This window comes from Salvelinus fontinalis, chromosome 4 (assembly GCF_029448725.1).
Source record: "Salvelinus fontinalis isolate EN_2023a chromosome 4, ASM2944872v1, whole genome shotgun sequence".
In the NCBI taxonomy this organism is placed as follows: Eukaryota; Metazoa; Chordata; class Actinopteri; order Salmoniformes; family Salmonidae; genus Salvelinus; species Salvelinus fontinalis.
The window spans coordinates 15,900,512-15,921,805 of record NC_074668.1 but is presented as its reverse complement, the minus strand read 5'-3'; the positions used below and the strand labels follow the sequence as shown (position 1 = coordinate 15,921,805).

General features: G+C 45.5%; 1 protein-coding gene across 4 annotated transcripts in view; it reads right to left on the bottom strand.

Moving 5' to 3' along the window:
* LOC129853160 (disabled homolog 2-interacting protein-like) overlaps positions 1 to 21,294 on the bottom strand; it is a 106,148-nt gene that overhangs the window by 48,323 nt on the left and 36,531 nt on the right. For 3 of the 4 annotated variants that reach the window (XR_008759088.1, XM_055918902.1, XM_055918900.1), the window contains one exon: positions 9,387 to 9,505. Coding sequence is in view for 2 of the 4 variants with exons in the window: in XM_055918902.1 (XP_055774877.1) it covers positions 9,387 to 9,505 (119 nt within the window). In the remaining 2 variants the exon portion in view is untranslated. Of the gene's footprint in view, positions 1 to 1,794; positions 1,974 to 9,386; positions 9,506 to 21,294 lie in introns of those variants that run through there. The other variant, XM_055918901.1, reaches the window with a different exon arrangement.

The window sequence follows — 21,294 nt, the reverse complement described above, 5'->3', positions numbered from 1 at the left end:
ATGTATTAAAATTGTATAAACTGCCTTAATTTTTCTGGATCCCAGGAAGAGTAGCTGCTGCTTTGGCAGCAGCAAATGGGACTCCATAATAAATAGAAATACAAATGAAAACAAGATGCACCTGAGCTAATTTTCTAGTCTCATAGACAATGTTCTGAATACTTATGTAAATAAAGTAATCTGTTTATTGTTTTTAATACATTTGCAAACATTTCTAAAAACCTGTTTTCACTTTGTCATTACTGGGTATTGTGTGTAGATTGTTGAGGATTAGTTCTTTTTTAAATCCATTTTAGAATAAGCTTGTAACGTAGCAAAATGTGGAAAAGGGGAATGGTCTGAATACTTTCCGAATGCACTGTAAGGCCTTCCAAACCATACCTGCTCACTTTTTTTCTTTCTTTTATCTGTATTGTTTTATTTGGTGCAAATAAATTTAACCTAAATATTAAAATTCATATCAGTTTAAATCTTGAATAAATAAATACACACTAAACTGAAGTCTTGCAAACAGCAAGCTGTTTAAAATAAGTGCTGTGACTGGGAAGACATGATATCACATTAGCTTAGAAGGGTGATGACATGTTTTCGCCTCCTTTTGGCAACTGTTCCACTGCTAAGAAGATGTTTGATTGCTTCTGGAAATTGGATGTGACAGGAGTTTGGATTTAATGAGCACCAACACTTTACTTCAGACTCCAGAATCCTTCCATTAAAAGAATGGCCTCTCTGTCTAGCGTGTGGGTGTGCGCGCCAGGCACAGAGACGCCAGCAGGCATATCACAATGCCTTTTTTACAGGCCAGTAAAACAATGCCATGGCAGAAACCATTAAAGACCTTAATATTTTCTCCAACATCCTTCTTCTCTTTTGCAGTCAGATAAGCTGTGCTGCATTAAGGGAGGTAGTATTGGTCTGGATTCAGACCTCTATGGTCCCTGCTTCAGCTTCTTCACATGCACACAAGCTGATATTCAACATGGAGCTCCTTGTGAATTAAGATTGAGGAAAATATCTCCCCACAACTCTATGCATCACACACACGGGTTGAGCTGATTGACACTTCTCTATTGAATATTTCAATAGGTTTTAGAATAGCAGCATATCTGTGGATGCCTTTCAAAGTAACATTGTTGAGATGTCATTACAGAGTGAACTACAGTGTTGTGCATCTATTCTGACACAAAGGAACACTGTGCTGCCTGGCTAAAAGCAAATGAAGAGGTCGACTAGCAGAAAATATATAATGTGACACGCCATCATTCAAAATGCCAATTATATGACTCTGTTAATGAAAACCAGAACCAGAATGACAGAGAGTAGAGCTGGGACCACAAACTGAAAGTGATTGACACCAATCACTTATAGCAGGCATTTTGCTGATATCATTCATTATGATAAGTAGCCTATGCTAGAGAAATGCAAAGTTTGGATTGAAATAATTTTTCTAGTATGGGTTATTGTTAATGGGACAATTGAAGGCTACAACCATCAAACTAGTAGTAGTAGTAGTAGTAGTAGTAGTAGTAGTAGTTTAAAGGATAAAAACAAAAACATTTTTTTTTATAAACTTCTTCTATTTATTAATGTCGATTAATGGATTTTTGGCCATATCACCCAGCTCTAAACAGAGACTACCACATAGCATCAAAACATGAGAAACACCCTCAATGTCTATAGACAGATAATGAGATGCCGAGCCCACAAAGCCTATATGTAAATGCAGCTTGTTAAGCGTCCCTAACACACCGAGATGAAGACAGTACAGTCCATTAGATGTGGCGGAATACTCACCAGACATTCCATCAGATTTCCCGGAAACAATCGGAGTGGGGAGACGGGGGCGTGGAAGAGGTGGGGGATGATGAGGGAGCCGTCTCAGAGTTCCATTTTCTGCTGAGAGCGGGGTGGTGCTCATTCAGCTTTCACAGTGGGCTGCTGCTCGCTGCTATTAGCCTTGCGCTCTCCTTCCCTCCCTCTCTCTTCCCTCCCTCCTCCACTCTTCCCACCCCTTCCCTCCCTCCCCTCCCAGTCTGTCTCCTCTGGACTCTTTATTCTAGCCCCACTGAGAGACAGCCTGCCCTACTTCCTCCCCTGCTCCTCTCCTTTAAGGGCAACTGCTTTCTCTCTCCTTCTCTCCCTCTATCTGGCTGGCGGAGGACTGCTCGGAACCGACTGTCTTGCGCTCTCTCTCTATCCCTCTCCTATCCTTCCTTCTCTCTGTCTGTGTGTACGCAGCAGAAGAAGGCTGTCTGGCGTGATGTAGCTCTGCCCCCCGCTGCCGTGTGTGTGTGTGTGTGTGTGTACGTACGTGCTTGCGTGTTTGTGCATGCGTGTGGTCTTTTGTCTTAGTGTCTTTGTGACAGACCGGCCTGCTCCCTGCACAGGGACCTGCCTCCGGGGGAGTAGTGAGGGGGTGCGTGCGGACAGTACAGGGAGAGGACATATGGTATGCTCTGTCAGCTTTGGGCTAATTGGTCAATCGGATCTTTTGGAGCTGTGCTCTGTTCAGAAGAATTCAGAAGCCTTGTTCATAGGCAGCATTCACTAAAGTTGTAGAGATCAAGGGTAAAGCATAAGTGGCCATTATCTTCCCTACACTGTCAGAAGAGGGACAGTCATTGACAGCCAGCTCTGAGAAGACCTTCAGTCACTGGAGGCACACGCACAATGCTACAATTAACAATATACACACTTGATAACTGTCAGGTTTTTATTGTTTCTATGACGACACTGCATAACGTAAATGGTATCTTTGCTTCCCCGGCAACTGACACTTTCCACGGATAAGTGAGCAATTTTCAGCCAATTTTATTTTCTAGACTTCACAATATATTTTTTTCTCCTTTCACACAAATTATTGTGTCTCTGGAGTCTTACATGGAAGTGAGCGCAGCTTGAGCCACACAACTATTTCTGACACATTGCTCACGTCACCACAGAATTCTGGTACCTTGAGGGCTTTCTGCTTACCTTCCACATTAAAACTTTGAGTACTCCAGAGGCTAATATAGATAGGTTGTAGTAGTACTATATTAAAGGTGTATATATTAATGTAAAAACATATAAAAACAAAGACCTCTTAGTAAAGAATAGGAGAGATGGAGAAATCACAGCCTAAAACCAGGACTGATAGTCCTACAAGGTGATCATCTCCTGCTTAACGGCCCTGTAACGATTAGCTACCCAATTACAGGTAAGGACTAAATACTCACACAGAACGAATAAGTATGTGCGTGAATGCGTGCGTGTGTGAAACGATGAACCACACCGAACGGTTAAGGATTGGGTTAAGCTCTCATTTAAATCAAATAAATCCAAAGTAACAAGACAGGGGCTTTGTGCCGATGAGTGGGATTCACTGCCGTAAGCATTATAGCTTACCACTTCCATTGGCTGGTCAGATCACTGCTCAGTCAGGACAGTGGCCTCTGGTAGTTCTGCATCAGCATATACTGTAACCTTCAGCATCAACAACATCACCACTACAACTGTCCTGACCTGTAACCTTCAGCATCAACAACATCACCACTACAACTGTCCTGACCTGTAACCTTCAGCATCAACAACATCACCACTACAACTGTCCTGACCTGTAAACTTCAGCATCAACAACATCACCACTACAACTGTCCTGACCTGTAACCTTCAGCATCAACAACATCACCACTACAACTGTCCTGACCTGTAACCTTCAGCATCAACAACATCACCACTACAACTGTCCTGACCTGTAACTTTCAGCATCAACAACATCACCACTACAACTGTCCTGACCTGTAACCTTCAGCATCAACAACATCACCACTACAACTGTCCTGACCTGTAACCTTCAGCATCAACAACATCACCACTACAACTGTCCTGACCTGTAACCTTCAGCATCAACAACATCACCACTACAACTGTCCTGACCTGTAACCTTCAGCATCAACAACATCACCACTACAACTGTCCTGACCTGTAACCTTCAGCATCAACAACACAACACTGTCCTGACTTGCACCCATTATGATGTCATCACCAGTAGCTCAGCGTGACATTTCTGGGCTAGTGGGATTGACAAAAATCTGTCTTGCAGCACACAGAATCCTGTTTCTCTGCAGTCATTGGGATTTGATTCTCAACAAACGTGTGCTTAATGTCAGGACATAACACTGATGGGAAACCCGGTACAGCACCACCAGAGTAATCAATCAACAATGCCGTCTCCTCCTGGCATGGTGTTTGCTGCTGGCCCTGGAAGGCTCGGAGTCTGATAGGAATAGAGCGGGCTGCATTAACATGCAACATGTCTGTCAGTGAGAAGATCTCAGATTTCCCATGTCAGACAGTGTTGAGAAGGAACAGAGACATGACATGATGACAGCCTCTGTCAAGCAGTAGCTCCCCTTCCCGCCCTCTTCCTGCTCCTGACAGCAGTTACCGTATAGGCATGCAATATTAAGTTGCTCTGCTCCAAGCCCATCATGATGCCAGGAACATTTGGCGGAAGGTCTCGGAAAGAGCCAGTTCAAAATCAAATACACTTAAACAAGGACAAAACGTACGGCCTGTATTCAAGCCAGCTGTATGTTATAAGTACAGTAGCTATTAAATACAATGCATTTGCTGTAAAAGTTCAAATGTGGAATTTGACCTGACATTTGGAAAAAGACTGGTGTTAGGTGTTCTTTGATGGCTTCAACAGTGAGTGGGTGTGGAGAAAAGCATTGGTCTAGACAGTAGGGATACAATGGGTTATTTTCCTTAAGGGTGTTTTTTTCTCTCTGAATGAAGGCTCTTGCAAGTCTTTTCAATCTCTGAAAATGAAATGCCCTATATAAAGGCTACATACTGTATTGACATAATAGGTTCTTCAATGATTTTTGTATATCGGTGAATGTTGCTTATTTTTGGAATGTTGTTTTGTATGGGTTAAAAACTCTGACCAATAAGAAATTGTTAGCTGATGATTGCATGATAAGCCTCAAGCTCCTCCAGCTGAAATTGTATTTGAGACAAATATGTTTGATAACAGATGCACCAGACTGAGTGAAAGGGCATACCTTATTATTCGCTCTCAAATCACAGGCTAGTAAGCTTTTATACAGACTCATGAAATAACCTTTATCGGAATAAATCAATCACATTTGAAATTAAAGATGGAAGGGAGATATGACATAAGTTTGTGATTAGACAACAAAATGTATTGTAGACCCTACTGGAAGTGTATGGATCCAGTCATGAGGCATTTATAAGTTGTATTATTCAAGAATCAATAGGAAGATACCGTATATCATTCATTTAAATGACCATTGAAAAGCAGGAAATCGTACAGATTTGGACTAATAGGCTATCCTACAAGAAGAGCAATTCCCTCACCTTCCAGAATGGAATTCGACATGCCAGTTATCAAATTAAGCACAAATCTCTGAGACTCAAAAAGTGGCAAATATCATTCTGACAGCGGGGCCAAATCCTCATCCTGTCTTTATTATGCACCACATCCACATTGCTCATCCCTGCCTGCCTGGGACTACTGCCAGTAAATACCGGAGTGATATTAAAACAGTCAAGATGCCTCTGAGGACATACAGTACAATATTGATTGATCTATTTAGTGCATTTCCTGGGTAAAGTTACGAGTCAACTTATTTGGTTTCCGAATCAGTGGGCTATATATTTATAGTGTAGAATGCATGGTCAGTCATTGAGTCATTGGGTGAGCGAGCGAGCGAGCGAGTCAGTCATTGAGACAGCCAGCCAGTCAGTCATTTAGACAGCCAGCCAGTCAGTCAGTCATTGAGACAGCCAGCCAGTCATTGAGACAGCCAGCCAGTAAGTCAGTCATTGAGCCAGCCAGCCAGCCAGCCAGTAAGTCAGTCATTGACACAGCCAGCCAGTAGTCAGTCATTGAGCCAGCCAGTCAGTCATTGAGCCAGCCAGGCAGCCAGTCAGTCAGTGAGTCAGTCAGCCAGGAGGCCAGCCATTGAGCCAGCCAGCCAGTCAGTCATTGAGCCAGCCAGCCAGCCAGTCATTGAGCCAGCCAGTCAGTCAGTCATTGAGCCAGCCAGCCAGCCAGTCAGTCAGTAAGCCAGCCAGCCAGTCAGTCAGTCATTGAGCCAGCCAGCCAACCATTGAACCAGCCAGTCATTGAGCCAGTCATTGAGCCAGCCAGTCAGTCAGCCAGCCAGTCATTGAGCCAGCCAGCCAGCCAGACAGCCAGTCATTGAGCCAGCCAGTCAGTCAGTCATTGAGCCAGCCAGCCAGCCAGTAAGTCAGTCATTGACACAGCCAGCCAGTAGTCAGTCATTGAGCCAGCCAGTCAGTCATTGAGCCAGCCAGGCAGCCAGTCAGTCAGTGAGTCAGTCAGCCAGGAGGCCAGCCATTGAGCCAGCCAGCCAGTCAGTCATTGAGCCAGCCAGCCAGCCAGTCATTGAGCCAGCCAGTCAGTCAGTCAGTAAGCCAGCCAGCCAGTCAGTCAGTCATTGAGCCAGCCAGCCAACCATTGAACCAGCCAGTCATTGAGCCAGTCATTGAGCCAGCCAGTCAGTCAGCCAGCCAGTCATTGAGCCAGCCAGCCAGCCAGCCAGCCAGCCAGCCAGCCAGCCAGTCATTGAGCCAGCCAGCCAGCCAGTCATTGAGCCAGCCAGTCATTGAGCCAGCCAGTCAGTCAGTCATCGAGCCAGCCAGCCAGTCAGTCATCGAGCCAGCCAGCCAGTCAGTCAGTCATTGAGCCAGCCAGTCATTGAGCCAGGCAGTCAGCCAGTCAGTCATTGAGCCAGCCAGCCAGTCAGTCATTGAGCCAGACAGCCAGTCATTGAGCCAGCCAGCCAGCCATTGAGCCAGCCGGTCAGTCAGCCAGCCATTGAGCCAGCCGGTCAGTCAGTCAGCCATTGAGCCAGCCGGTCAGTCAGTCAGCCATTGAGCCAGCCGGTCAGTCAGTCAGCCATTGAGCCAGCCGGTCAGTCAGTCAGCCATTGAGCCAGCCGGTCAGTCAGTCAGCCATTGAGCCAGCCGGTCAGTCAGCCATTGAGCCAGCCTGACAGTCAGTCAGTCATTGAGCCAGCCAGCCATTGAGCCAGTCAGCCAGTGAGCCAGTCACACTGAGAAATCACTAGCTCAACACGGCCAATTGAAATATGGTACATCCAGTACAGTATCAGCCCGAATTCGTGACTATAGCCAAGAGAAAAACAATACAGTATTGGTATCAGGCTCTAAAACGAAGACAGCAGCTTGCCATCAAAAAAGGCACCAGTCTATTTCCTATTTCTCTTCATTAAAGATAGCGCCACTATTTCCTGGTTGCTAAAATTCAAATAGTTTGTTAAATTTCAGTTTATGTGACAAAACTAGCAAGGATAGTGTAGAGCAGGGGTACTCAACTCTTACCCTACAAAGTCCGGAGCCTGCTGGTATTGTGTTCTGCCTAATAATTAATTGCACACACCTGGTGTCGCGGGTCTAAATCGGTCCCTGATGAGAGGGGAACAATGAAAAAATGCAGTGGAAGTGGCATCGAGGTCCAGAGTTGAGTTTGATGGGAGTAGAGAATCATTGTACCATCTAAACCTCTGAAGTATATTTTCCATAAACAAGAATACTGTATTTTCAGCTGTTTGAAGCTGGTGTACAAAGCCGAAAGTAAAAGACGCAAAAACTAAACTTAAGCAATGGAAGCATAGAAATAGCACACATAGAACATATCTACCACCTCCTAGACTTGCTTTCAATGAGAATGACAGATCTATAAACAAACATTTCCATGTGAATTTGGACGGATCGCCCAAAAAGTTACATATCAAAGCTTTAAATAAAGCCCAAACAAAGACACTAGTACACACACACACACGAAGCTGAGAAGGCTTCAATGCGGCAGGCTGGCCTGAGGGTCCCATGTCTCTTGGTATTAGTGTGTCTCTCTGTTACAGAGCTGTGTGCCACTGTAATTAAGTAGGCCACTGCCTGTACTGTACAGTACTGCCCTGAGCTGGAACTAAAAGATGACCTGGAAACCCTTTCAATGGCTAACCAGGCGACGGAAGAGACCACAGAAACACTACAGCCCTGGAGGGGGTTCTCTCGGTTCACTGTTCTGTGCATCTCTCCGATGCAGGGTGAGTCTTTCGAGGCAAAGGCGACCCGGGTTAGCAAAACCAATGCCTCAAAGACAAAGGAGGTCCATACAAATGACAATGTCACAACATAATGTACAGCTATGGAATAAGGAATGAGCCCATATTGGCTCCCCATACAGTCTTGATAATGAAATGGTTGTTAGGGTACATGTTCAGAAACGGTCAAACAAATCAAATCACCATTAGAACAGATACAGCATATAGGCTACTTCAACCACTCTACTTGAGTCCATGCCACTATAGAAACAAAACATGACAGTGTGTAGTGGAGGTGGCACCACTCTGCTGCATGGTAATTTATAACATTCACTGGGTGGGTTGTGTGAGCTCATTGAGGGGAGTGGACCTGTCAGTGACTGGTGTTGACAACAGCCCCCCAGTCTGCTTGTCTACACCAGTTGTTGTTCCCAACCAGGGGTACTAGGACCCCTGGGGGTACTTGGCCTATCCACAGAGGGTACTTGAGAAGATTCACGAGACTTTAGGCTTACTAGTAAAATGCATGAGTGTGTACTTCAGGGGTACTCCGGGTAGACAAAAATTCAGTTGGTGGTACAGTAAACACTGGTCTACACTACTAGAGCCAGGAGCTTGGATCCCAGTTCCAAACATACCCACACAAACAAACACACCCTCAAAAGTAACAAACAGTATTCAAGCATGTACGGTCCACTGCATCATACTCCAGGATAGCTACTCACACAATCATTGCCACTATCATGCTCCAGTGCCTTGTGGTTGCCATGAGAAAGATGTCCTCTTCCTCCAACCCTAGGCTAATGGACAGGTGTAATGAGGGATGAAATCTCCAGACAGCACAGCGCAGCGCAGCTCAGCCAATTCCTCCCACCTCAACAAGAGCCTGTACTGTGTGTGCAGGTTAAGAACCACGTAAAGCACTGCATAATTTACAGCTACAGTATAAAGCAGCCAGCAGCCATGCTACTGACATTCCACTGAGCAGTGAGGTGTCATAGCCCCACAATATGAAGGTTGGGGAGGACATCACACTGTACAGTATGTGGATTAGCCCATTGTACAATACAAAGCTTCTTTTTCCTGTGAGAATTTACTGACCTTGACACCATAGAGCGGTTAGTGAATGGAAGATAGCCAGTGCACATTAATAGCCTTGTGAAGAGTGTGTGGATATGAGTGTGCTTGTTTGTAGAATGAAATATGTGTTTGTGTGTGTACAGTTCTGTGTGTGGGTGTGTGTGTAGGTGTTGTGTGTGTGTAGGGGGTTGATAAATTGCATCTCACCTGTCATTGTCTGTGGTCTTGAAGCCCGGCAGGATGTTTCTGAAGCTGCTGTTGCGGTCCAGCTTGGGTTGGCTCTTGGTACGTTTGATGGAGCCCTTTAGTCGGCGGCTCAGGAAGCCCTGAAAAGGGACAGAGGGGCGTCGCCGTGGCCCAGGGGGGAGGAGAGACCAAAGGGAGAAAATTCACTCACAGCCCCATTTCATTCAGATAAAACACAAAATTAATGGTGGAGCAACAAGAGAAAATGCTATTGATTGAGCTCTGCCTCTCTCTCTCCCCCAGTCTCCTCTCGTCCGTGGCATTCGGAGAGAGCTGTGCATTGTCGTGTGGATCTCTCCTGCACATCTGCTCGCTGTGCACACACAGCAGAAGCAGCCGCGTTAATGTGCGACTCCCCTAAATCCCTGTTGCCATGGAAACAGTATTCCACGTAAAATGACAGGACTGGAGCGGCCGCAAGGTGAGAGGGGAAAACTGAGAATGTGCATTTGATAGGCTGGAGAGATTAGAGCTCAACAAGAGTTGGATTATTTCTAAAACCTAGACCCGTCTGTGTCTCCTGTGGTTGTGAGGGGAACAAAACAAGATACAGCCTCAGCCACAACCATGTGCGGCGATAATGATGGTGCTGCAATGTTAAACATTAAACAAGGCTTCTTCCCTGTACAATTAATGCATTTCCATAATTACTATTTGAACAAATGGTTGAACAATAGTCTTTTTGCAGCCATTTAAGAAGACCGTGGGTGGAAAGCAACAAAGGAGGAACGAAAGGCTTTGCGCATTAAGGATAAAAGACAATCACCAGACATTGTGATAAATAAATCCAATAACAGCTTTTCACAAAGATCGGTCTCACACACCAAACAAATTAACAGTTTACAGACATCACTCCATAGCTAATGTAGCTGCCCTGTGCATACATTTGTGAAATGGAAGAATTGTCGACGCTAGTCTGCATCAAGGAACATGAAAATATCCATCTGCGTTATTGTTCTCATTAAAAGAATTGTCTATTTCCTTCTAAAGCAACCATGGGTAAATTCTCCCAGAATTAATTTAGTTATTATTACTTATCATTTTACAGTCTACACTTTTTTGTGCCATCCGCATTAGGCTACACCGATCCCCAATTAAATCACATGAGCTCCCATGCAAACAGAGGAACTCTTTAATGTATCCAAGAAATCTGTGACACTAACCAGGTTTCCATCCAATCTTTTTATGCTTGTAAATTACATGTTGGATCAAAAAATTCACAACAGGCCTGCAGGTAAACTTTCCAAAATGTCGACCAAACCAAAATACGCTAGACAAGGTGGGATCTTTTTGAATCAGTAAAATTAATTATGCGAGAAATGGCAATGGAAGTCTTTATGCGCAAATATTTATATGATAATCATATTGAAGTAAACTTGGAGGGACGCAATGATATGGTGTGTGGTCCTCCCACTAGACTCGTTTGGGAAAGCATGTCGTTTATTAGGCTACAGATGAAATAAATACATTATCTTCACAGGGTGTTGAAAGTACAATGTGATGAGCTTGATGTTCCTTTCCAACAAACATTGGGAGTCTTATTCGGGTGACATGAACAGTGCTTGCTGCCGTTTGACAAATAAATCTCACTCTTTTCCATAATAATCTATACCCGCACTGTATCTGCGAGCTGTTGGCTAGAGCGCACGTTCCAAGACCAGAGTGGGAACATTCGCTATACAATGCAAACATTTGTGACAAAACCATCAGTAGAGTTGAAATAAGATGAAAATAAATTTAAATCGTATTTCTTTATTTGGTACTTGAGAATTAAGCCGCAAAAGTAATTTTTTATGTGCACTACGTCATCACGCACATCCTTTAATCTGCAACAAGTCAGTTTGATGGAAACATGTGTGGTGGGAAAATGCTCATATTGCTTTTATTCCAATTATACAATCTTCGTGTGAAAATCTGTCACCAATTGGATGGAAACCTAGCTACTGACAAGTAAAATGCACACAAGGAGGGAATCATTCATGACATCACATTACAGATATTGAACATAGCCTAGCCTCTCGATGTTGAGCTGACTTGAGGTTGGGTTTTACTGGTTTCAGTCAAGACTCCCATTTCAAGCAAATCAGTTCTTCAAAAGACCCAAACGTTTCTGCTTCTGGTAAATAAATCATCCCTTCCAATTATGCCAGTCTCTTGGGAGGCATTACTCCTTTCCTGCTGTAATTTGTGGGGAATCTGGGATCTCTATTCTTAGGCTTTCCCCACCTATGACATTTGCAGAGAGACTGGGAGGCGAATTATTGATTGTGCTTGACAGAGCTGGAGGAGAGAGAGGTGTTTGATGATGCAGCAAACCCCAGCTCCCCTACAGAGAACCTCTGGGTGAGGTAGGGTAGAATAGGGTGAGGAAGGGTAGGGTGAGGTAGAGTGGGATACGGTCTGGTGAGGTAGGTTAGGGTTAGGTAGAGCATGTAGGGCAAAAGTAGGTAGGGCAGGGTGGGGTGGGGTAGGGTGAGGTGGGCTAGGACAATGTAAGGGCAAACTAGGACAGGGAAGGGTGAGGTAGGCTAAGGTAGCACAGGGTGGGGTAGGGTTGGACAGGGAAGGATTGGACAGGGTAGGGTTGGACAGGGTAGGGTTGGACAGGGCAAGGTAGGACAGGGAAGGGTGAGGTAGGCTAAGGTAGCACAGGGCGGGGTAGGGTTGGACAGGGAAGGGTTGGACAGGGTAGGGTTGGACAGGGTAGGGTTGGACAGGGCAAGGTAGGACAGTGAAGGGTGAGGTAGGCTAAGGTAGCACAGGGCGGGGTAGGGTTGGACAGGGAAGGGTTGGACAGGGTAGGGTTGGACAGGGCAGGGTAGGACAGGGAAGGGTGAGGTAGGCTAAGGTAGCACAGGGCGGGGTAGGGTTGGACAGGGCAGGGTAGGACAGGGAAGGGTGAGGTAGGCTAAGGTAGCACAGGGCGGGGTAGGGTTGGACAGGGCAGGGTAGGACAGGGAAGGGTGAGGTAGGCTAAGGTAGAAAGGGCGGGGTAGGGTTGGACAGAGCAGGGTAGGACAGGGAAGGGTGAGGTAGGCTAAGGTAGCACAGGGCGGGGTAGGGTTGGACAGGGAAGGGTAGGACAGGGAAGGGTGACGTAGGGCAGGTAAGATAGAGAAGGGCAGGGTGAGGTAGTTATAAGGACTGGCAAGGTAGGGCAAGGCAGGGAAGGGTATGGCATGGTATAGGGCGAGGAAGGTAGGGTAGAGAGGTAGGGTAGAGCGAGGTAGGTTGGGGCAAGGTAGGGTGGGGGGTAAGGCATGGTAGAGTAGGGGCGAGGTAGGGTTGAGTGAGGTAGATAGAGCAGGTTGAGGAAGGGAAGGACAGGGTGGGTAGGGCAAGGCAGGGCAGGGTACAGTGAAGTAGTGTAAGGCGAGGAAAGCAGGGTAGGGCGTGGTAGGGAATGATAGAGTAGGGAGAGGTAGGGTAGGATAGGGCAGGGTAGGGCAAAGTATGGTAAGGCAGGGTAGGGTGAGGTAGGGCTGGGAAGGGTGAGGTAGGGCATGGCAGTGTAAGGTAGGGAGGGGCATGGTAGGGTGAGGTAGGAAAAGGGAAGGGTGAGGTAGGCAGGGTAGGGTGAAAAGGGTAGGGCAGGGTAAGGTAGGATAGGTGGGACAAGGTAGGGTAGGGTGATGTAAGGTAGGGAAGGGTAGGTAGTGCACAGTGATGTAAGGTAGGGAAAGGTAGGGCAGGTAGGGAATGATAGAGTAGGGTGAGGTAGGATAGGGCTGGGTAGAGTGAAGTAGGGAGGGGCAGGATAAGGCGAGGTAGGGTAAGGTAGGTAGGGTAGAGCGAGGTAGGACAGGATGAGGCAGGGAAGGGTAGGGTAAGGTGGGGCAGGATAAGGCGTGGTAGAGCAGGGTGAGGACGGGTAGGGGTGGTAGAAAGGGCAGGGCGAGGAGGGGTAGGGCAGGTAGGGTGAGGTAAGGTAGGGCAGGGTAAGGGGGGGTAGGGCGAGGTAGGTTAGGGTGAGGAAAGGAAAGGCAGGGTAAGGTAGGGTAGGGAAGGGTAGGTAGGGCAGGGCACAGTGAGGTAGGGTTACGCGAGGAAGGCAGGGTAGGGCACGGTAGGGTAACGTGAGGAAGGCAGGGTAGGGATAGGTAGGGAATGATAGAGTAGGGTAGTGGGAGGTAGGATAGGGCATGGTAGGGGTGGGTTAGGGCAAGGCGATGTATGGGTAGCCCTGGGTAGGGTAGGTAGGGCGAGATAGGGCAGGGCAGGATGGTAAGCACAATGGATGAACGATGATTAACCCTTGCTTTTCTTTTTGTCCAGACTGCAGTGCTGCATGTGAATTCGCCCCAAAAAATACATTCAGGGGTTGGGCGCATGACATTGAGTAGTGGTTCGACTGATCTGTCCAGTAAGTAGGGCCTAGAAGCTGAACCTCAAATCAAAAGACTCACTGCTGTGAGTGGAAATTCTAACTCCAGATTTGTATGAATGAGACCTTTGGGATATCCTCTTCTCTGTTCATGTCTCCTGCTGGTTCTCATAGGGACCACCTGCTGGCGGTATTGAGATTCTATAGCCCCCCCCCTTCTGCTCCAACAAGCTCCAGGACCTGTTTAATTAACATCACTTCCAACCCCCTCCCTTCCTCCCTCCCACTCAGAGCTCTGCTCAGTGCAGGATGGCCAGCCTCCCTCTAGTCCCACAGAAGGACAAGAGATGATTAGTGGGAGGAGCCACAGCCTGCCAGCACCATCCTGTATCATCCTACGGCTTTTATTCATTTAGTGAATCATTTCATTCATACTTTATCCCATTGGAGAACATCCTGAAGAGAGACACAGAAGGTGAGGGGAGATTTCCGATCGATACTTAGGCATTTTCCTTAAAGAGAGAGATTGGCACATTACAAATATACAATGAGCTTTTGAACGCATCCTGCGCAAAGCGCAGCACTGTATTACCAATGGTGACATATTCCTAAGGTATGGACGTCTCTGGTGTAATGGGTTATCCGTCACCATGCCGTAATCAGCCAATGAATCTGACTAAGGTATGACGAACCACAGGGAGGGAGGCGCTCAGCAGTAATGTCCCCGTAGTAACCTGCTCTTCGGAGGACTCAGCCAGGATGGCATTGGGAGGCACCGACCTCTGCACAACAAGAACTCAACAACAGAATGCCAGGGCTTTATTTGGCTGTGAATTCTCAGTCCTCTCCGATACCCAACAATCCATTAACAATTAATTGTGACCTGTGGTGCAAAATGGGTGGTGGCGGGGGGGCGCAACGAGGATAAGATGATCAGATATCTGCTGTCTCTCCCTCCAATGTGACAGTTGGGAGCCAAAGTGCCATCAGATAACATGGAGCTGGTTCTCTGGCACCACAAGCCTGACCTGAGGGCTCCTCCATCTATTTACCCTATCTAAACAGTCAGGAAGGTCACTGTGCTTGTCAAGATCCAACAGAGTAACAGTAAAGGAAGCCCACTGATTAGTAGCATGACTGTCACGTTCGCTGTCTTCAAACTCCCTGTCATAGATGAGCCAAGGCACAGCGTGCTTGTAATTCCAAATGTTTTAATAAAGTGAAACCTTCACAAAAAAACAGGTAAACAGAAACCGAACGTGACGCAACCATGGCGCACACAAACACACACAGAAAATAATAATTACCCACAACATTAGGTGGGGAAAAGGCTGCCTAAGTATGATTCCCAATCAGAGACAACGATAGACAGCTGCCTCTGATTGGGAACCACACGCGGCCAAAAACAAAGAAATAGAAAACATAGAATGCCCACCCAAATCACACCCTGACCTAACCAAATAGAGAAATAAAACGTCTCTCTAAGGTGAGGGCGTGACAATGACATTACAAACAAAAGAGCTGTGTGTGTGTGTGTGTTTGTGCACCAACTCCCAGATCACCTGAGCAATCACACTTCCTACATCGGCTCTCAGGGGAACTCACTAACCTGATCATATTCTGTTGAAGTAACATGAACCTTCCTTTCGGGGGTAAGGGCATAATCTACCAGTCTTGCCTCCATTCATAGCCAAAACGATTTTCTCGGTTGACAAAAGTATAAAAATGTGGTATTGTACTTACAGTATTTTCATACGCTTGGTTTATACAGAGCAGATGTAAAATATACTGAACAAGAATAAACAATAGGAGTACAGATATGAATCTATTGGTCATAGATACCTTCAAAAAAAGGTAAGGGCGTGGATCAGAAAACCAGTCAGTATATGGTGTGACCATCACATGCCTCATGCAGTGCAACACATCTCCTTCGCATAGAGTTGATCAGGCTGTTGATTGTGGCCTGTGGAATCTTGTCCCACTCTTCTTCAATGGCTATACGAAGTTGCTGGATATTGGCGGGAACTGGAACGTGCGGTCATACATGTCGATCCAGAGCATCCAAAACATGCTCAATGGGTGACATGTCTGGTGAGTATGCACACCATGGAAGAACTGGGACATTTTCAGCAAGAATTGTGTACAGATCCTTGCGACATGGGGCCATCATGTCGCAATTATCGTGCATTATCATGCTGAAACATGAGGTGATGGCGGCAGATGAATGGCATGACAATGGATCTCAGGATCTCATCATGGTATCTCTGTGTATTCAAATTGCCATCAATAAAATGCAACTGTGTTAGTTGTCCGTAGCTTATTCCTGCCCATACCATAACCCCACCGCCACCATGGGGTACTCTGTCTACAACGTTGACATCAGCAAACCACTCGCCCACACGACGCCATACGCGCTGTCTGCTATCTTCCCGGTACAGTTGAAACCAGGATTCATCTGTGAAGAGCACACTTCTCCGGTGTGGCAGTGGCCATTGAAGGTGAGCATTTGCCCACTGAAGTTAGATCAAGACACTGGTGAGGACAACGAGGACGCAGATGAGCTTCTCTGAGACAATTTCTGACAGTTTGTGCGGAAATTGTTTGTTCACCACAGGTGAATAAGCCAGATGTGGAGGTCCTGTGATGGGGTGGTCACACGTGGTCTGCGGTTGAGAGGCCGGTTGGACGTACTGCCAAATTCTTTAAAACAACATTGGAGGTGGCTTATGGTAGAGAAATTAACATTCAAATCTCTGGCAACAGCTCTGGTGGACATTCCTGCAGTCAGCATGGCAATTGCCCGCTCCCTCAAAACATGAGACCTCTGTAGCATTGTGTTGTGTGACAAAATTGCCCATTTTGAGTGGCCTTTTGTCCCAAACACAAGGTGCACCTGTGTAATCAAATTTTACCTTACCGTGAAATGTTTACTTACAAGCCCTTAACCAACAATGCAGTTCAAGAAATAGAGTTAAGAAAATATTTACTAAATAAAATTACAAAACTATAATGAGGCTATACACAGGAGTTACTGGTACAGAGTCAATGTGTGGGGGTACAAGTTAGTCAAGGTAATTTGTAAAGTGACTACGCATAGAAAATAAACAGCGAGTAGTAGCAGTGTAAAAACAAAGGGGGTGTCAATGTAAATAGTCTGGGTGGCCATTTGATTAATTGTTCAGTAGTTTTATGGCTTTGGGGTAGAAGCTGTTAAGGAACCTTTTGGTCCTAGACTTCGCGCTCCAGTACCGCTTGCCGTGCGGTAGCAGAAAGAAAGGTCTATGACTTGGTTGACTGGAGTCTCTGACGATTTTATGGGCTTTTCTCTGACACCGCCTATTATATAGGTCCTGGATGGCAGGAAGCTTGGCCCCAGTGATGAACTGGGCCGTACGCACTACCCTTTGTAGCACCTTAGGCTCAGATGCCGAGCAGTTGCCATACCAGGCGGTGATGCAACTGGTCAGGATGCTCTCGATGGTGCAGCTGTAGAACGTTTTGAGGATCTGGGAACCCATGACAAATCTTTTCAGGCGGAAAATATGTTGTCGTGCCCTCTTCACAACTGTCTTGGTTTGTTTGGACCCTGATCATTTGTTGGTGGTGTGGACACCAAGGAACTTGGAAGCTCTCGACCCGCTCCACTACAGCCCCGAGGATGTTAAATGGGGGCCTGTTCGGCCCTCCTTTTCCTATAATCCACGATCAGCTCCTTTGTCTTGCTCACACTGAGGGAGAGGTTGTTGTCCTGGCACAACACTGCCAGGTCTCTGATCTCCTCCCTATAGGCTGTCTCATAGTTGTCTGTGATCAGGCCTACCACTGTTGTGTCATCAGCAAACTTGATAGTGTTGGAGTTGTGCTTGGCCACGCAGTCGTGGGTGAACAGGGAGTACAGGAGGGGACTAAGAATACACCCCAGAGGGAAACCAGTGTTGAGGATCAGTGTGGCAGATGTGTTGTTGCCTACCCTTACTACCTGGGGGCGGCCCGTCAGGAAGACCAGGATCCAGTTGCAGAGGGAGGTGTTTAGTCCATGGGTCCTTAGCTTAGTGATGAGCTTAGTGGGTACTATGGTGTTGAACACTGAGCTGTAGTTAATGAACAGCATTCTCACATAAGTGTTCCTTTTGTCCAGGTTGGAAAGGGCAGTGTGGAGTGCAATTGAGACATCTGTGGATTTGTTGGGGCGGTATGCAAATTGGAGTGGGTCTAGGGTTTCCGGCATGATGGTGTTTATGTAAGCCATGACCAGCCTCTCAAAGCACTTCATGGTTACCGACCTGAGTGCTACAGGGCGGTAATCATTTAGGCAGGTTACCTTCGCTTCCTTGGGCACAGGGACAATGGCTGTTTGAAACATGTAGGTATTACAGACTCGATCAGGGAGAGGTTGAAAATGTTAGTGAATCCACTTGCCAGTTGGTCCGCACTTGCTTTGAGTACATGTCCTGGTAATCCGTCTGGCCCAGCGGCTTTGTGGATGTTGACTTGTTTAAAGGTCTTGCTCACACCGGCTACAGAGAGTGTGATCACACAGTCGTCCGGAACTGCTGGTGCTCTCATGCATGCTTCAGTGTTGCTTGCCTCAAAGCGAGGATAAATGGCATTTAGCTCGTCTGGTAGGCTCGCGTCACTGGGCACCTCGCGGGTAGTTTCCCTTTGTAGTCCGCAATAGTTTTCAAGCCCTGACACGTCCGATGAGCGTCAGAGCCGGTGTAGTAGGATTCAATCTTAGTCCTGTTTGCCTGTTTGATGACCTGGTGCCAGTGGGTTTGGCGACGAATATGAAGCGAGGGCCAGCCAACGAGAGCATACCGGTCGCAGTGGTGGGTAGTATATGGGGCTTTGGTGACAAAACGGATGGCACTGTGATAGACTGCATCCAATTTGCTGAGTAGAGTGTTGGAGGCTATTTTGTAAATGACATCGCCGAAGTCAAGGATCGGTAGGATAGGACATTGAACACCACACATTGGCTGTTCCTGTAGGCTGAATAATAGAACAGCTATTTCCATGTTAAAATGTTATGGGATGCATTTTCTCCATTGTTATTGATGGTAGGCCACTCTGGTAGACCATCATTATAAGAAAATAGCCACACTAGCCTACTTGGCCACTTAAAACTTTAACTTAAAGCGGGTACAGCCTCAGTGTTCACAGTAAACGCGTGCTGGAAGTTGCACAGAATTTTCACATTTAAATTTGCGCTCAGATGACCTGAAATTTGCTCAGTGCTGGAAAAACTTCAGTGAACATTGGTGGCAAAACATATATTTACAGTGATTTCTATGGGTCTTCCTCTATTCTGATTGTTTTATACTGTTCAATTTAACCCCACCAAAAAAAGTCAGCATTTTCATCAATTCCTACATTTCTTGCACTCATTTTAGATCATTTCCACACTGCCACGGAGGGCGGCATGATATGGGCAAACAATCTGGACCTTAATTTTGACCAAATTTTGCAATTGCGATTTGACTTGTGATTTAGCGCAAAACACTTCGATTAACTGTTGGAATCATGGATATAGAATGATCCTAAAAATTCTATAGTTAGAATATAATAGCACTTTGAATACAGTGTTTGACATGACAACAAATGAAAATGCCAGGGAGGAGTTATTGTGACAGGATAGGAACCAAAGTGTTGACAAGTGTTTCCTAGGGGACCCTATAATCTTTGGTTCTCTTTTAGCTACCATGTAGCTAACATTCTTGCTTTGTGTTGTCCTCTGATTTAGAAGGTACTGTTGCACAACAAACATGCAGGTCTACACCATCACTAGTATTATCAGGCTGTATAGCTAGTTATGTTTGCTCTGACTCAGTACATTTATTAGCTAGCTAGTGATTAGAAATATCAGCTAACAAGACTTAGGCCCAACTTACTAAGACAAACTAGCTGTTTGCAGATGTAAGAAACACGAACTAAGTGTAATTGTAGAACTCTAGTGGATGTATTTTAAGAAGCAAAGTGAAAACAGCATCAATGTCATCAACATTGTTTCATGTGCTGCATTGACCATGCAGAAACTGAACGCAAGTGACTCGTGGTAGAGGAACAACAAATTCACTCCTTGAGTGACAGGGGGCGGGGCTAGGTCTGTGTGGAAAACGGAATGGAGAGAGAACGGATATAGATGACTCAAGAAGTGAAGTAAACTATACAAATTGACTTTATACATAGCGTATCACATTTAACAAACCAAACATTCAAATACCGTTACAGAAGTAAAAACCAAAACCAGTATGTGCAGCAATACCGTTATATCGTAAAATCCGGTATTCAGCCCAGCCCTACCAACATGTACATATTACCTCAATTACCTCGACTAACCTGTATTCCCGCACATTGATTCGGTACTGGTACCCCCTGTATATAACCGTATTGTCATTTTATTGTTACGTTTTTAACTTTAGCTTATTTTGTAAATATTTGCTTAACTCTTATTTTCTTAAATCTGCATTGTTGGTTAAGGGCTTGTACGTAAGCATTTTACAGTAAGATCTACACTTGTTGTATTCGGATGTTTGTGACAAATTAAATTGTTTTGATTTGATACATTGAAAGAATACAAACAAAACTTAAGATGGAAGAAACAGAATCATTTTGAACACTCTAAAAGAGATTGAAGACTTAATTGATGGAAACCCGTTCCGGGAGAAATGGAATGATCTAAATGGAAAAAAGGAAAATGGCAACATTTGCATAGATCACTTTGAAAGTCTTTATGGAATAATACCATAAGAAGACATTACTTTAAACCCCAAATACAAAACCTGGAAAGGCAGCATCAGGAATTAAATGCTTAAACACATTACTCCTGAGTTGCAGGAAACCTTATTCAAATTATTCAACCTGGTTTTGGAGAGTGGCTGCTTCCCTGATATTTGGAACCAGAGACTCATAACCCCCATACATAAAAAGGTGACAAATTAGACCCTAATAACTATAGGGGAATATGTGTCACAAGTAACATAGGGAAACTGTTCTGCTGTATTCTGAATACAGACCTTGCTCACAGCAAAAAAATGTATGGCTTTCTACCCAAACTCAGAACAGACCACATAGAAACATTACACACTAATAAACCAGCAAGTTCATCAGAATTGCAAAGGAAAAGTATTTGCACGTTTTGTTGATTTTAAGAATGCTTTTGATTCCATATGGAATTATGGATTATATTACAAAACCCTCCAAAGCGGAATTGGGGGTAAAGTATACATCATAAAATGTATTTACTCAAACACATGTAGCATTAAACTGAACAGTAAAATAACAGTTTTTTGCTGAAGGGCGAGGGGTGAGACAAGGGTGCAGTTTAAGTCCAACCCTGTTCAACGTCTACATCAATGAACCAGCAGTGTTGTTGGAACGATCTGCAGCCCCTGGACTCACCCTCAATGATGAGGTCAGATTCCTGCTCTACACAGGTGACATTGTCCTACTGTCACTAACAGAGCAAGGTCTACAGGAACAACTTAACATTATTTGAGAATACAGCATCAGTGGGGCAATCAACAACAACTTTCAGAAAACCAA